We start from the raw sequence: 16,388 nt of genomic DNA on the forward strand, positions 1-16,388 counted from the left end.
CATTGATCATTTGATTGCATATCAAGTACCCAGGATTATTTCCTTTCCTCTAGAGTAGGGGTGTCAAACTCATTTTTACTCAAGGGCCACACGATAAAACAAACGTTCTGTCAGGGGTTGGACTAGTAGATTACAGACAAAGAAAAAAAGAGAGAGAAAGAAATAAGAGAAAGAGGGAGATAAAAGTAGAGAGCGAGGGACAAAGAAAAAGAGAGAGAGAAACAAAAGAGATAAAAAGAAATCCAAAGAAATAAAATGAGAGAAAAAGAGAAGGGGGAAAAGAGAAGAGAGGAGGAGAGAAAGAGAGAAGAAGGAAAGCAAGAGAGAGACAGAGAAAAAGAGAGAAAAGAGAGAGAAAAGAAAAAAGGAAGAGTGAGCAAAAGAGGTAAAAAGACACAGAGAGAAAGAGACAAAGATGAACAAAGAAAAAGAGAGATGGGGAGAAAGAAAGAGAAAGATAGAGTTAGAGAAAAGAGGAAGAGAGACAGAGAGAGACAGAGAGAGGGACAGAGAGACACAGAGAGAGAGAGAGAGAGGGAGAGAGAGTGAGAGAGAGAGAGAGAGAGAGAGAGAGAGAGAGAGAGAGAGAGAGAGAGAGAGAGAGAGAGAGAGAGAGAGAGAGAGAGAGAGAGAACAAAAGAGATAAAAAGAAATCCAAAGAGAAAAAGTATCAGGCACCAGGAACGGAGACGGGAACCCAATTGCGTTAGTTTATTAGTTTTATTTAAAAAGAGCCGTAAGCTGGCACCCACGATCCAGTGGTCGTTGATTGTGGGGAGCAGGTTGCTCGGGACGTGGAAGTGGCACTTCTCTGGCGAGCGATATCGGTGTCGAAGAGGGAAAAGCAGGTTGAATTACCGGGGTGCAGGAGCAGAGACGTGATCAAACGGAAACAGGTCGAAGCCGGGAAAGGTACGGGAGTCAAAAACAGGTCAGGTTCGGAAGGCTTGCCTTAGCAGTTGCTGAAGGATCGCAACGATCGGACGCCGGTAACAGGGAGCCGGGGGGTTTAAAAAGTGGCAAGGAGCCAATGAGCGACCAAGGCTGTTGGCGCCACCGGGGCAGCCGCAGGTGCCCCGAATCAGTAATCATGATAAAAAGAGAAGGAGAGAAAAGAGAAGAGAGGAGGAGAGAAAGAGAAGGGGAGAAAGAGAGAAGAGGAAAGCAAGAGAGAGACAGAGAGAAAAGAGAGAGAAAAGGAAAAAGTAATAGAGAGTAAAATAAGGGAAATAGACACAGAGAGAAAGAGACAAAGAGGAACAAAGAAAAAGAAAAGGAGAGACAAAGAGAATGAAAGAGAAAGAGATAGAGAGTTAGAGAAAAGAGGATAGAGAATGAGAGAGAGAGAGAGAGAGACAGACAGACACAGAGAGACAGAGAGAGAGAGAGAGAGAGAGAGAGAGAGAGAGAGAGAGAGAGAGAGAGAGAGAGAGAGAGAGAGAGAGAGAGAGAAATACAAGTACAGAGTATGTGAGAGGCACCTGGCTTTGGCAACACCAAGTGGATATATTTTAACCTGCAGCTGGTTTTTCTCTTGCGCTTCTCTGAGTTGTCTCACGGGTCGGATTAAATCGCTTAGCGGGCCTAATCCGTTTTGACACCCCTGCTAGAGTGATGATGAGATGTGATTAATATTACATATAAAACCTTTTTTCCTTTAAAGAGCAATAAAAGCAAGAATAGTTGATTTTTTTTGAAAGGGCTACACCAAATATTTGAGGACAAATTTCACCAAAACCGCCAAACCCGCTTTCCAAACAAAAGCTATTTCTTCAGCACATTTTATTTCACTGTGTGTCATTTGGTGAGTTGATCAAACCTATGAAATAATAATAATAATACCAGAGCCTGTGTCCCATATAAATATGTTGAGGCTCATTTCGACGGTAATTTTGTCCGAAATAATAGTTTCAAAACACGGTCAAGCAAAGTTATTTTGTAAAAATGTAACAAAAAAATATTGCAAAAAAGAAGGATATCGCCAAATTTATATCGGTGCAGACTTCACTGAGCGAGAGAGAAAAGGGAGTGCCTTGCGCTGTGTGCAGGGAGCCGCCCACCTCTGCCACTCACCCAATCAAATTGCTCTCAGAGGTTTGCTGGTGTTTTCAGTTATTTGCAGTTTGTTCTGTGAGTCAACAGTGAGGATACATAAGTCGATGAGCTTCCATTTAAAGGGTTTCTTAGCGGGCTACTGCTAAAACAGGGTATGTTGGTGTGACACTGTGACTGCCAACTGTATACAATAATTTACACAATATTTACACAAGAAAGGGTGGGAATGTGGAGGCAGAATATATTTACATTGGGTGTTTACATGCAGTTATGTAAATGCATGTCATTTAACTAAACCACACCGCCCTTAACCTCATTCAAATAGATGTCTGTGTACTACGTAAAATTTTATTTGTAAATTGCATTACTAAAAAACTTCTGAACGAAAAAATATTCAGTTAATATGCCATTCAAAACAGACCCCCCTTTATTTTAGTGAAAACAAAAAGCTTACATAGCCTTTTTTCTTCTTTTATCTTCTTAGAGTTGGAAATTCAAGAGATTATGTGGAAACCAATGAGTGATAAAAATGAGAAGATGGTAAGCAAACAAACAATAAAACATAAAAATAAGGAACATCTGTCATGATTACTGATGCGGGGCACGTGAGGCTTCCCCGTTGGCGCCAACAGCCACGGTCTCTGATTGGCTGTTGGACTCTTTTTAAACTCCCGTCTTCCTGAAAGAACTCGTCAGATCATTTGTGAACCTATGCTCCCAGTTAGTCAAGCTTTATGTGACTCTCCGACTCTATCCTGCCCTGTTTTCTGTCTGATTCCTGTTTGCGACCTCTTTTCTGGACCCGTTTATGTTTTTGCTCCTCTGCCCCGGCCGTCGACCTGTTTTTTTCTCGCTGTCAACAACTACCTTCGCTCGACGCGGAAGTGCCACTTCCGCGTTCCAGCTATCTGCTACCCGTGACCGACGATCATCGGATCGTGGATGCAAGTCCTTTTCTCCTTCTTAATAGAACTGAGTAAAACGAACGCAATTGGGTCCCGTCCCCGTTCCTGGTCTGTGACAACATCCTTGATATTCAGTAGTTTTTTGTAATGCGCTTTACAAATGATAACATTTTACATGGTTCACAAACATCTATTTGTTTTTTTATTCTCTCAGTAAAATGTGAAACTGGAGTGCCACGTCCACTTTCGTTGTCACAATATGTTCAACCCATTTTGTAACAATGATAATAAAGGTAATTCTATTCTATTCTATTATTTGTCTGGAAAGCCCAGGTCTCTAGAACCAAACATAGCGCTAGTTTCCAATAGCAGATACAATTTAGTGTCATTTGTATAGAAATGAAAGCTAATACTTCCTAATAATATTAACTAACAGAAGCTTCTAAATACTGAAAAGTGGGCCAATATCAGAGCCCTTGGGAACCCTAAGGCTCAAATGTCACATTAACTAACACAATGGGGGTGGGACCTAAACCATGAAAGTTCAGTGCCTGGGATACCAATCCAGTTTTCAAGACAATCCAGTAAGACGTTGTGTTACACTAAATATAGGACGACAGCAAGGTATGCATTTATAATAAACGTATAATTTTCATTTCCAGTACGAGATGGCCGCCAACATTCCTGGCATCGTCTCCATGGTCTTCTTCTATGCGGTGGTCCTCACCATTGGAATCTGGGCGTCCATCAAGTCTAAGAGGGAGAAGCGTAAGCGAGTGAGCGGCACGCTGGAGATGTCGTTGCTAGGCGACCGCAGCATCAGCCTTCTGGTGGGCGTCTTCACCATGACCGGTGAGCATCGGTCATCGAAATTCTGCACGACTCATGTGCACTCCAGGGATTCAGTGCATTCTGTTCTTTTTCTGGAAGCCACGTGGGTAGGAGGAGGCTTCATTGTGGGCCTGGCCGAGATGGTGTATACACCTTCCATGGGCTTGGCCTGGGCAGCTGCTGTCACTCTGGGGTACAGCACCTCCTTTATTCTAGGTAAAAAGAATTACAAAATCTTAAATTGTATTTGACTAGTTCGTCAGTGTGAGATGTTTTGAAATGAGTTTTTCAAGATACCCTACATCAGGGGTCTCAAACTACATTTCTCCGGTCTGGTATTATAAACATTTCGCTGTCTCTCAATAACTGTGTTTTTCTACAAGGAAAAAAAACGATATCAAGAATTGATAAGAAAATAAATCAAGCTGTAATGTACATTCAAAAAATGAAATATTTTACCAAACTTGGCTCAATGGCAAAACGTCATTAAGTTACGTGCGCGGCAATCGACTGTCCTTTAAGCTTCAGTTCAACAGCGACTTTTTGTTTGTGTTTTTATTTAAATAACATAGATTGCAATTACTTTGAATTAGGTTTAAACTTAAGTAGACACTCAAAATAAGGTGAGAAGACGTTAATAGATTTTGAACTTGCAAGGAGGACCGAGGGAGAAAAGCTCTCGGATAAAAAAAAAAATTCCATCTCATCCTAAAGCTCTCCTCCGAGCATTCTTTTTATTAATTCTTCAAGGTTACAAAGAACAGATGTGCCCTATAGAGTGTAGATTTAAAGAACAGCAAAATTATTGCCCGATAGCAACAATGATACAATAGTAAAAACAACAGTGAGTCCAAATAAGGAACTGGCAACCTATGAAATCTCTTTGCACACATCCAATAGTAACAAAGTTATCACTTTGCTAAAAACGATTAAACATATTAGGGTTTTTTTTAGTGTGCTATGTGTATGCACTATTGTGAGTAAAACCAGGAAGTAACTATCCAATCATACCAGAGGGCAGACGCACTCTCATATGATAAGTGTCATTCTCAAATATTAGCGTTTGAACTGGCCCCCAAATTTAAATTAGCATAATTTAGCATAGGCTGCTTATCATTCATATTGCTGCAGGGCCACGAACTATCATCTTGCGGGATGCAAAAGGACCTGTTTGAGACCCCTGACCCACATCCTCTGACCATATTTTGGCTTAACTCGTTTGGAAAATCAAGGACATGAGCGTTGTATTGTAGCCATCAGGAATTCCAGATTTTTCCTAAATTGCTTTTAAAGGGATATTGTCTATTATTTAGTGCCTCTTTGTGGTTAAAAAATTCCTTTGAAAAAAAAACCCGAATTGGATTTGAATAATAAGCAATAATATATGAACTATGGTGTATGTATGCATTTTTTAAAAAATACTCACCTACAGGGAGCTGGCATAATTGTCAGCCATTTTGCTGCCAAGGCTACCCTTTTTTTCTTTTCTTTCTTTTGCAAATCATTTCGATTAAATAAATATTTTCGGACGTAATATAAAGTGGTTTCGGTAGAAGAGTATTTTTACCTAATTGAAGTATTTTTTGTTCTTTTTCCTTTATTCACTTTTCCTTTTCATCTTTACTTCTTTTTTTTAATTTTTTTTCCCTATCCCTTTTTTGTTTGCTTTGAATTTGTTTTCAACTTTTTTTGTCTTTCCCTTTTGATTTCTTCATATTTTTCCCCTTTTCCTTTTTTTCACTTTCTTCTCTTTCCTTTTTTATTTTGCTTTTTTCTGAGTTTTTTTATATATTTTTCTCTCCTTTATCATCTTTTTTTGCTTTCATATTTTTCTTACACCTTTTTTTCTCGTGCAGCACGGCGGCGCAGTGGTTAGCGCGTGTGCGGCACATCTCTAAGGTCATGAGATCAAACCTTCCTGTGTGGAGTTTGCATGTTCTCCCCGTGCTTGCGTGGGTTTCCTTCGGGCACTTCGGTTTGCTCCCACATTCCAAAAATATGCATGTCAGGTTAATTGGCTGGTCCAAATTGTCCCTAGGTGTGACTGAGCGAGTGAGTTGTCTATGTGTGCCTTGCGAACTGGCTGGCAACCAGTTTAGAGTATCCCCTGCCTACTGCCCAAATATGGCTGGGAGGGGCTCCAGCACACCCGCGACCCTACTGAGGATAAGCTGTGCAGATAATGGATAGATGGATGGATGGGTAGGCAAGTAATGACAGTAAATAATGTAGCGTTTTGAGTCTCCGGAGTTTGTCTTATTCCCTGTGCATCTTGGCACACGTTTTTCAGTTGCACAACCTGATACAGAGACATCTAGCGGTCAAATTTTACACACTGTACCTTTAACGTTGCATGATTTTTTTTATTGTGTCCTAATGGGAACAATCTAAGTTATATATCAAGTAATAGCCGTATGATAAAAAGCAATAAGTTGTCGTTATCTTAAGAAAAGTGCAGTGCATCAGGAAGATAAGGGGTGCGAGAAAAGGCAATAGGCCGAGGAGTGAAATTTTCTCATGAATAACAGGGCGTCTTTGAAACAGGTGGGCTGCTGTTTGCCGGGCCGCTCCGGGCAAGCCAATGTGTCACAATGTTGGATCCCTTCCAGCGCAAGTACGGCAAAGGCCTCACGGGCATCTTTGCCTTGGCCTCGCTCTTACTCGACGTCTTCTGGGTGCCCTCTACACTTACCAGTCTAGGTGATGCACACACACATTTCCAAACATATGCCCCACAAATACAAACAAACATACATGCGGTACATCAACAAAGCAACAAACAAATGCACACATCCTCGCAAAAAAGTTTAAAATTCAGCCTTCATTGTTAGGTGTTAGGGGTGACTTTATCTAGGGTTTCAAATGTTTTTTTCTCACTTTAGTGGTTAAAAAGTAGGGTTTTTAACATATCTGAGGATTTCAAAATATGTTTTAAAATCGTTTTTAGAGTTCCGAGCCGGGGGTTCAAACTCATTCTAGGGTTTCAAATGGGGATTTTACGTCATTGTCGGTTTTTTTTTAAGTAAGGTTTTCAGCTCTTCTTTGTGTTTTAAATCAAATTTAGGGTTTCAACCAAGTGTTTCACACCTTTGAGGGTTTCAAATGTGGGTTTGACAACGTTTTTAGGGTTTCAAAGTAGAGTTTTAAACTCCTTGTAAGGTTTGAAATTGTTTTTCGAGTTTTAATCTAGGGTTCAAAATTCCTCCCAGGGTTTCAAATGGTGTTTTATGTCACTTTTAGTGTTTTAAAGTAGGGATTTATAACTCCTCCCCACGATTTTCAAATTAGGGTTTTAAAACAATTTTAAGGGTTTTCATGTAGGGTCATTTCATATGGTAAACGGTAGGGAGAGTAATGAAATTAAATTAAATGATCGGCATTTATATAGCGCTTTTCAAGTCAATGACTTCCCAAAGCGCTTTACAATGTGCTCCACATTTCCCAATAGCAGCCTTGCAGCCATGTAAGGCGCTAACCTGCTTATTGGGGATATTAGGGGTTCAGTGTCTTACCCAAGGACACTTCGGCATGTAACACGGACGAGCCAGGATTCGAACTGGGATGCCTTGATCCCAAGACAACCTCCTGAACTACTGACGCCCCAGAGTAGACACTTGGAATATGTTCAATGCAACACTTCATGTGTGGATTTACCCCAGACAAATATTACACAGCAGAGGCCATAAACATGGTGTCCCTGGGCATTGGGTATCCCCCAAATAACACTTGGGTAGTGAAGGCAAAAGGACATTCGATGTCTCGCCGTGTGTTCTTTTCCACGACCAGACCGAGTATTCGGACTGTGAAAAAATAGAGCTGGAGAGAAGCAATGCAGTTGAGGACAGTTATTACAATGTTTAAAATAAAGATAAAATCAGAGTGCACTCAGGACCCATTGATGGAGACGCGTTCTCCCACCAAAAGGCGAGGAGTGCGTACACCAGAAAAGCATGCAAGAATGTTTCTCCCCCTGATTTATAGGAACAGGCTCTCCTGGGAATTCACATTACAAGATAAGAAAGGAAAATTCCCTCTACAAGATTTAATACCGCAAATTGCCAAGACGAATGGGTTGTATGATAAATTAAAGGTGGAAGAAGATTGCTGGGAGAGTACTTATAAGAAAGGGTAGAGCAAGTAAATTCTTCAATAAAATATGTGGATAAATATGATGTGCATTTACAACAACTAAAATGAATAATGTGATCATCAAAGTAATAACGTGATGATTAAATTATAAACTTAATATAGCTGGATAACTGCGTGTGTTGTTACCATAACATACGCAGTGACCTATTTTAATAATTTAACAGTAGCTAGCGGACCAGGTCCAAACACAACTCACCAACGCTAGGGAATTTGATGATCTTAACGATTGAAAAGATTAATAGAAAGTCTTTTTTATCGGAAGGATCTGTTTTGTAACTGGCATATGAAATAATTCACAGGATTGATGTCTTTGTTCACATGATTACTTCTTAATAACAATTACGTATACTGTACATCCTTTTGGAATTGCCCTATAAATTACAAAGTGCATAGAATCCCCAATTTTCATGGAACATATTTTTTGGGGTCGACTGAGACTCGTTTAGCCCCTCTAGTCAACATGATAACCTAATAAAAACTATGTTCATATCAAAATAGTACACTGCTATAACAACTGTTGTTATGTCAGAAATGCATATAAAACTGGTAGCTATTCTGTCACGATTTGCTGATGGTGGACCCAAATGCAGAAAAGCCAGAACAGAAGCAAGTGTTCTCAACAAAGGATGACATTTATTAATAAAAACAATAAAAAAACATGAACAATAAACAAAAACAAACAAGGTCTCAAAACCACTACAAAAGTGACCCAATCAGAAACAAAAATCAAACCCTACATGGTAATAGAAGACACGATGCAGGTGGCATGGAAGTGGCAGAGACCAACCTTCCTGTGCGGAGTTTGGCTGGGATGGGCTCCAGTACCCCCCGCGACCCTACTGAGGATAAGCGGTGCAGATAATGGATGGATGGATGGATAGATAGATATATTTTTATTTTTATTTTTTTGAGACCTACAGCACAGAAACACAGGCAGAGGTATAAAATTGCACACATGTGCGGTGGTCTGCAGGTGCAACCATGAGCGTGGTGTTGGACCTCTCATTCAGCGTGTGCATCTGGATCTCGGCGGGCGTGGCTATCACCTACACGCTTCTGGGTGGCCTCTATTCGGTGGCCTACACGGATGTCATCCAGCTGCTCCTGATCTTCTTCAGCCTGGTTGCAATCGGACCACCGCCTCTCGTACAGGTCAAACCACCTCCCTTCTGTGGCTGACTGTTTGCATATGTGTATGTATGTGTAGTGGCCGTGCGTTCCATTCGCCGTGAGCAACCCTCATGTGATGCCAATCAGCTCCACGCTGACCAACAACACGCTACACGCGCCCTGGATCGGTGACTGGGATGTTAACAACATATGGATCCTTGTGGATAATTATTTATTCTTGGTCAGTGGATGCCTTATTGGAGCTCAATGGGCAAACCCAGAACGCCAGTACTCAGTTTTTTGGGCGGGTTCTCTTACCCAGGCTTTGGGAAGTCTGGGGTACCAGCCCTTCCACCAGAGGACGCTTTCGGCAGCATCACCATCCACTGCCAAACGTGTCTGCTTCATCTCGGCTGCTGTCTTTGCCATCTTCGGCATCCCTCCTGTTGTGTTGGGGGCCGTGGGGGCATCTACAGGTAAGCGTTTCGTCAATGGCAAATGTCATTGTGCATGCTAGTAAGCATCAATATCAAAGACATATCAATCTCCTGTATCTTTCAGACTAAAATGATTCAAGTTAGTGAATACTAGAGAAAATGACTTCCTGAATATATCAGTGTGAAAGGTGATATATTGTGGTGTGGAGTGGCATTTATGAAGGACTTGAACGTAACTGTGATCTCATAAAACTGAAAGCTCATTAGACTCTTTTAGGTCTCATTTAAATCTTCTTGCATTTGTCGGCACTGATATTTTCATTTAGTGACTAATGATGACTAGCATCACTTTAGCAGCCAACTTTATTGAGACAGTTTAAAGGTTAATGGAAAATGAATTATGTGCCTGATTGTCAGTCATACACATGATGAAAGTTTATAGATAGATAGATAGATAGATAGATACTTTATTCATCCCCTAAGGGAAATTCACATTTCCAGCAGCATCCCTGAGCTGAGAACAATACAATAATAAAGCCAAAAGAAAACAATATTCAAATACCCAGTGTGACGTGCAAATGCCCACTTTAGCATGTTGTATAGATTAACTAAATAGTGCTACACAGAACACATAATGCAGTAAGATCCAATGTAGGTGGTGTGGTTTAATGTGGGCCTTTACTCTGCCGGGTGGAGTTAAAGAGCCTCATGGCATGAGGAAGAAAAGATCTCTTCAGTCTGTCCGTAGTACAAGACAGTGACAGCAGTCTGTCACTGAAACTGCTCTTCTGTCCGGAGATAATGCTGTGAAGCGGATGCGATGGATTGTCCATGATTGACCTCAGCTTTTTCAGTGCCTGTCTCTCAGCTGCTGTTGTTAGGCTGTCCAGCTCTTTGCCCACAACAGAGCTCGCTTTCCTAGCCAGTTTATTGAGACGAGAGGCATCCTTCTTCTTGACGCTGCCTCCCCAACACGCTGCCGCATAGAAGAGGGCGCTTGCCACTACTGTCTCATAGAATATTTTCAGGAGCTTTTTGCAGATGTTGAAGGAGGCCAGCCTTCTGAGGAAGTAAAGTCGGCTTTGCCCTTTCCTACATAGAGCTTCTGTGTTGGCAGTCCAGTCCAGTTTGTTGTCCAGCTGCACACCCAGGTATTTGTAGGTCTGGACAAATTCTACACATTCTCCCTTGATGGTTACAGGAACCGGGTGAGTTCTGGTTCTCCTGAAGTCCACCACCATCTCTCTGGTCTTGGTGGTGTTTAGGTGCAGGTGGTTTGCGTCGCTCCATCGGACAAAGTCCTGAATCAATTTATTTTACCAGTTTATGTGGTTAATAAAGGTGTTTCCCGGTCTAAGTTTCGTGTCAGTATCCAAACCAACGTTTTCTGTCACATCAATCAGAGTGAAAGTCGACCGCCTTTGAACACCCCTTTTGCCTTCAGACTGGAACCAGACATCATACGGGCTGCCGTCCCCTTTCGAGCGTGACGAGGCGGCGCTGGTTCTTCCCTTGGTGCTGCAAACGCTGACGCCGCGCTACGTCTCCATCTTGGGTGTTGGTTGCGTGGCCGCCGCTGTTATGTCATCAGCCGACTCTGCCCTGCTGTCCGCCGCCTCCGTCTTCACCGCCAACATCTACAACAACATTCTCAGGCCGCAGGTGAGCAAGCAATGTCAAACCGCAGTATCCCTGCCTACGCCTGAAAGGTGTAATTTAAAGAGTAAGAGGTAGACAGAGCGGGGAAAGAAATATACGGTGTGAAAGGTCTGCAGGTTGATGTAGAGCGCTCGTCTTGGAAACAAAAGATCGCAGTTCGAATCCCGGCTCCTCCGTGTTACATGTCGAAGTGTCCTTGGGTAAGACACTGAACCCCTAATGCCCCCAATAAGCAGGTTAGCGCCTTACATGGCTGCACAGCCGCTATTGGGAAATGTGAAGCACACTGTAAAGCGCTTTGGGAAGTCTTGACTTGAAAAGCGCTATGTAAATGCAGATCATTTCATTTCATTTCATTGATTGGAATGAGGAGAGAAATACAGGTACGTCTGCATAAAAAGGATCAATAGACTGGAAATTCCAAGGATATTCGGTCCATGTTAATGACTCATATCAGATGATATTTATTACGACCCGCAATCTTACGTGCCCTAGCACCACAAACTATTTGACAGACTTCAAAAGCCGTACAGGAAAGTATGTACTGAAGTGGAGGCAATTCTGTTAAAGCCATTCGAGAGGCCACATAGCTAATTACGTAGCCTTCCATAAGTCTGACATTTACAAGAGAAAGAAAAGACCATAAAAAAAATGAAACATGAGAGAATAGCTCAATTTCAATACAGACATACTTATTCACACTAGTATATTAAACGCCCAGGAAATGATATTTATAAAGTGTTTAACAACAAAAGATTGGAAAGCTATTTTTAAAGGTTGCCTAATAGAAGCTCACTAGGTAATTGGTTGGTTGTACTTGAACGCACAAAACCACACCATTTAAAGACTAAACTATATTTAACCATGCTAAAAAGGCAAAGCTCTGTAAATAATATCAATAAACAGTAAAACAGAAAATGCAATAGGAGTATACACCACCACCAGTTGATTGTGATTATTTTGAAAAGAAATAAGGAAGATCATCTCTGGAGCGTTGTCTTAGCTAATTGGCTTCTTAAATAACAAACATTGTGTGGGACTCAGGGCAGATTGCTTGCTGTGGCACTCTTAGCTAGCGTTTCATTTAGCATTAGCTACACTCGCAAGTTTGGCAACCCCTAAAGCACAGGTGTCAAACAGGCAGCCCGCGGGCCTGATCAGGCCCGATGAGGGATTGAATCTGGCCCGGGCGACAACACTCAGAGAAGCGCAAAAGAAAAACAAGCTGCAGAGTTGAAATATGTCAACTTGATGTTGCCAAAGCCAGGTGCCTCTCAGAAAGATGCTGTACTTGTATTTATTTCTCTCTCTCACTCTCACTCACTCACTCACTCACTCACTCACTCACTCACTCACTCACTCACTCACTCACTCACTCACTCACTCACTCACTCACTCACTCACTCACTCACTCTCTCACTCTCTCTCTCTCTCTTTCACTCTTTCACTCTCTTTCAGTCTCTTTCACTCTCTTTTACTCTCTCTCTCTCTCTCTTTCACTCTCTTTCACTCACTCACTCACTCACTCACTCACTCACTCACTCTCTTTCACTCTCTTTCACTCTCTTTCACTCTTTTCACTCTCTTTTCCACCCCTTTTCTCCCACTCTCTGTCTCTTTCACTCTCTTTTCCACACCTTTTCTCCCACTCTCTGTCTCTTTCACTCTCGGTGTCTCTCTTTTTCTCTTCCTTTGTTGCTCTTTGTTTCTTTCTCTCTCCCTGTCTTTTTAACTTCTTTTGCTCTAACTTCCTTTTTTCTTTTTCTCTCATTTCTCTTTCTCTCTTCCTTCGCGCTTTCTTTTCTCCTTCCTCTCCCTCGGTCTTTCTATTTCTCTTTGGATTTCTTTCTTCCGCTCCCTTTCTTTCCCCCTCTCTCACAACTTCTCTTTTTATCTCTTTTGTTTCTCACGCTCTCTCCCTCTCTCTCTTTTTCTTTCTTTGTCCTGCCCTCTGTCCGTTTTCCTCCCTCTTTCTCTTATTTCTTTATCTCTCTTTTTCTTTTTCTTTAATCTACTAGTACAGCCCCCGACAGAATGTTTGTTCTACAGTGTGGCCCCCGAGTTAAAATGAGCTTGACACCCCTGCTCTAAAGCTACGTCATAAATATGAATGAAACGCAGGGACATATCTGTAAATGTTACAGCGTACCTCCAAGGCAATGGACAGCAAACACCAGGCTGCATACTGGTTCAGAGCAATGGGTTGTTTGTTCCCGTGCCGCATGAAAAGTGAAAAAAAAAGTTACTTTCTTTTTTGCTTAAAAGGTAATTATTCAGACCACATTTTAGTAATGATTTTTTGGGCGAGGAATACCGCTAACCATATTTACTCAGCATTGGATGCGGGAATCTATGGGAAAACTATTTTTACTCACGGTGCCACATTTTGGAATGTTTTAATGGAGCATTATGTAAAAGAGTTAAAGCGAAACAATCTAGTACAATATGGTACAGAGAGGAAAAATTTGTGTGATGATGAGATAACATCTAATGCCTTTCCCTATATCATTTGGTGGTCTGGATATTCCACAGTGAATTAAGGCTTATGATTATTATTATTGTTATAATTATTATATCCAATGGTGTTATTTGGCCGGGCTGTGAAAATATTGACAGACATTTAACTGGGCTGTGGTACAGAAAAGGTTGGGGACCACTGCTCAATTGGGCACCGTATCAGCGAAGTGGCCTCGCTGGCGAACTTTGGCAATGAATTTGCATTGTGGTAAGTGGACCAGAACACTTTAAAGTGTCAGTAATGGGCTGACCATGCCGGGTACATGAAGGGTGAGTGATAATGGGAGTCAAGTTTTCTGCATGTCGAGTGAAATTCTGCGGTCCGGCAGGCATCGGATCGGGAGCTGCAGCTGGCCATCTGGGGCACGGTGGTGGTGACTGGCGTGGCAGGAACAGCTCTGACCCGTCTGAAGACCAGCGTTATCCTTTTCTGGTTCATAGGGGCCGAAGTTTCCTACAACATTATCTTCCCCCAGCTGCTTTCTGTCGTTTTTTTCACCAGCACCAATGCTTATGGCGCGCTGCTGGGCGGCTTCACCGGCATCACCATGCGCGTGCTAACTGGTGACCCGCTGCTGGGCTTGCCACCAGTTCTGCATTTACCAGGTGGCGTCTGGAACAGCAATATCTATGTGCAACGTTTTCCTGTCAAAACCTTTGCTATGCTCTGTTCTCTGGCCGGCATCTCCTTTTTCTCCTTAATGGCGTCGTGGCTTTTCCGCCAAGGCCTGCTTCCTGCCACCTGGGACATTTTGCACATTTTCCAGACACCGGCCCCCAAAGTCAACTCGAGTCCCCCCTGCAGGAATAGCTCCACAGATGCCGCCGAGCCCATGATGACTACTGCCAACTGAGTCAATGTTGGCAATTTCAAGCCGTGGCAAAGGATGCTGTCAGTCAAGGAACAGGGAATATTTCCCATCAAAACAAATTTTTCCTAGAATATTTGCCATGTCCTGTGAACCCTCGTCCACCTTCTCACAGGTTTTTTTTTTTATTTGTCAATCGGACATGCAATCAAGAATGCATACTAAGCTCGCGAATTTAAAATATCGTATGGGCCTGTCATCATGGAAACTATGTGCGGGGGCGGGAAAGCTTTTGGACCTTGCTTGGTTTGAAAACTTACAAGTCATTCATTGGTACGCTTGATCAGGAGTGTAGTTTTGGCATGGATAGAGGGGGTGTGTCCACACCAATATCGAGCAATTATTGTTTTGTCCCAAGCAATAATATTTGAACACTTAAAAAAAAGCCATGTCCCTACCAGTATCGAAAAATTAGTGTTTGGTCCCCACCAATAACATGTGATGACTTGGAAAAAAAAATGTTATGTCCCCACCAATATCAAGCAATCGTTGTTTTATCCCCCCAATAATATGTTGTCACTTAAAAAAATGTGCTATGTCACCAATGACAACACAACTACAACTACCACTTGTAAGGCCCCTTCTCAAGGTTTCTTTTTTCCTCACGCTGAGGTTTTTAGTTTTTCCTTGCCCGCATGTTGGTTTAAGATCAGGCGATGGTGTAGTTGTAATCCTGTGCAGTCCTTTGAGACATTTTTTGTGATTAAGGGCTATACAAATAAATGTGACTTGACTTGACAAACTACGTTTTTGCGGTTGATTATTGTCTCATGAAATATGGATGCAAATTTCCCATTTTGGTTTTTAGAGTCACATGATTATCATTCTCTGTATATTCAGCAATGAAATCAAGTAAGCAATAATTGACTTCATCTATGCAAGCGTCTCACAGCAAGACTGAAATTATGTTAACGTATTAACAAGCGGGCAGCAGGGCGGCGCAGTGGTTAGCGCGTCTGCGGCACAGTTCTGAGGTCATGGGTTCAAAACCAGCTACCAACCTTCCTGTGCGGAGTTTGAATGTTCTCCCCATGCTTGCGTGGGTTTCCTCCGGGCACTCCGGTTTCCACCCACATTCCAAAAACATGCATGTCAGGTTAACTGGCCGGTCCAAATTATCCCTAGGTGTGAATGAGCGAGCAAATAGTCTGTCCCTGTGTGCCCTGCGACTGGCTGGCAACCAGTTCAGAGTGTCCCCTGCCCACTGCCCGAAGATGGCTGGGATAGGCTCCAGCACCCCCACGACCCTACTGAGGATAAGCGGTGCAGATAATGGATGGATAGATGGATGGTATTAACTAGCAGGGGGAAAATATGTCTTTGAAAATGTATCTTATTTGAAATTTTTGATTGAATTGGTAATTGCAATGACTGTTCCACATAATTTAAAGGTGTGGACTGGAATTTGAAACTTTGTTACTTTCTGCCTCCATGGTATGGCTTAAAGTCATGTAGGCTCATTCAACAAGTACGTGCATCTTTTTACCCTCAAATAAACTATTCTTTTTTGTATTTTTGGGGTGTTTGGGGTTGATGTTTGGACTGTTTTTAAACTGGCCTTTTCTTACTTTCACCATTTTTGTCTGATACACCAATATAAAATCTGCAGTGATGGGCATAAAGTCACTCCCGAACATCCCCGCTGTCTTTTCTCCCCAATATTTTTCGCTTAATGGAACAGCATTGCTAAAAGTAAGATAAAAGAATATCGACACAGTAGGGGAAAAAATAAATAAAAAGGCTCTATCAGCTCAGTTGGACATAGTTACAACATACTCAATAGAGAAAATATTCTACTTTCAACGTTTTGAGGACACTTCAAACGATGCACCCCAACTTTGATGGTCTTCGGTTCA

At 42.1% G+C, this 16,388-nt stretch overlaps 1 protein-coding gene across 1 annotated transcript; it reads left to right on the plus strand.

Moving 5' to 3' along the window:
* The first annotated feature begins 3,347 nt into the window (after nucleotides 1-3,347).
* LOC148353962 (high-affinity choline transporter 1-like) lies at nucleotides 3,348-14,632 on the plus strand. Its single transcript, XM_088351045.1, has 8 exons — nucleotides 3,348-3,812; nucleotides 3,891-4,007; nucleotides 6,336-6,491; nucleotides 8,914-9,062; nucleotides 9,148-9,291; nucleotides 9,373-9,526; nucleotides 10,932-11,149; nucleotides 13,993-14,632. Exons 1-8 carry the CDS (start codon nucleotides 3,629-3,631, stop codon nucleotides 14,515-14,517), a joined length of 1,647 nt encoding a protein of 548 aa, XP_088207171.1. The 5' UTR covers nucleotides 3,348-3,628; the 3' UTR covers nucleotides 14,518-14,632.
* The last annotated feature ends 1,756 nt before the right edge of the window (nucleotides 14,633-16,388 follow it).

The sequence above is a fragment of the Urocampus carinirostris genome, chromosome 13, assembly GCF_059441175.1.
Source record: "Urocampus carinirostris isolate Australia breed hairy pipefish chromosome 13, RoL_Ucar_1.0, whole genome shotgun sequence".
Lineage (NCBI taxonomy): Eukaryota > Metazoa > Chordata > Actinopteri > Syngnathiformes > Syngnathidae > Urocampus > Urocampus carinirostris.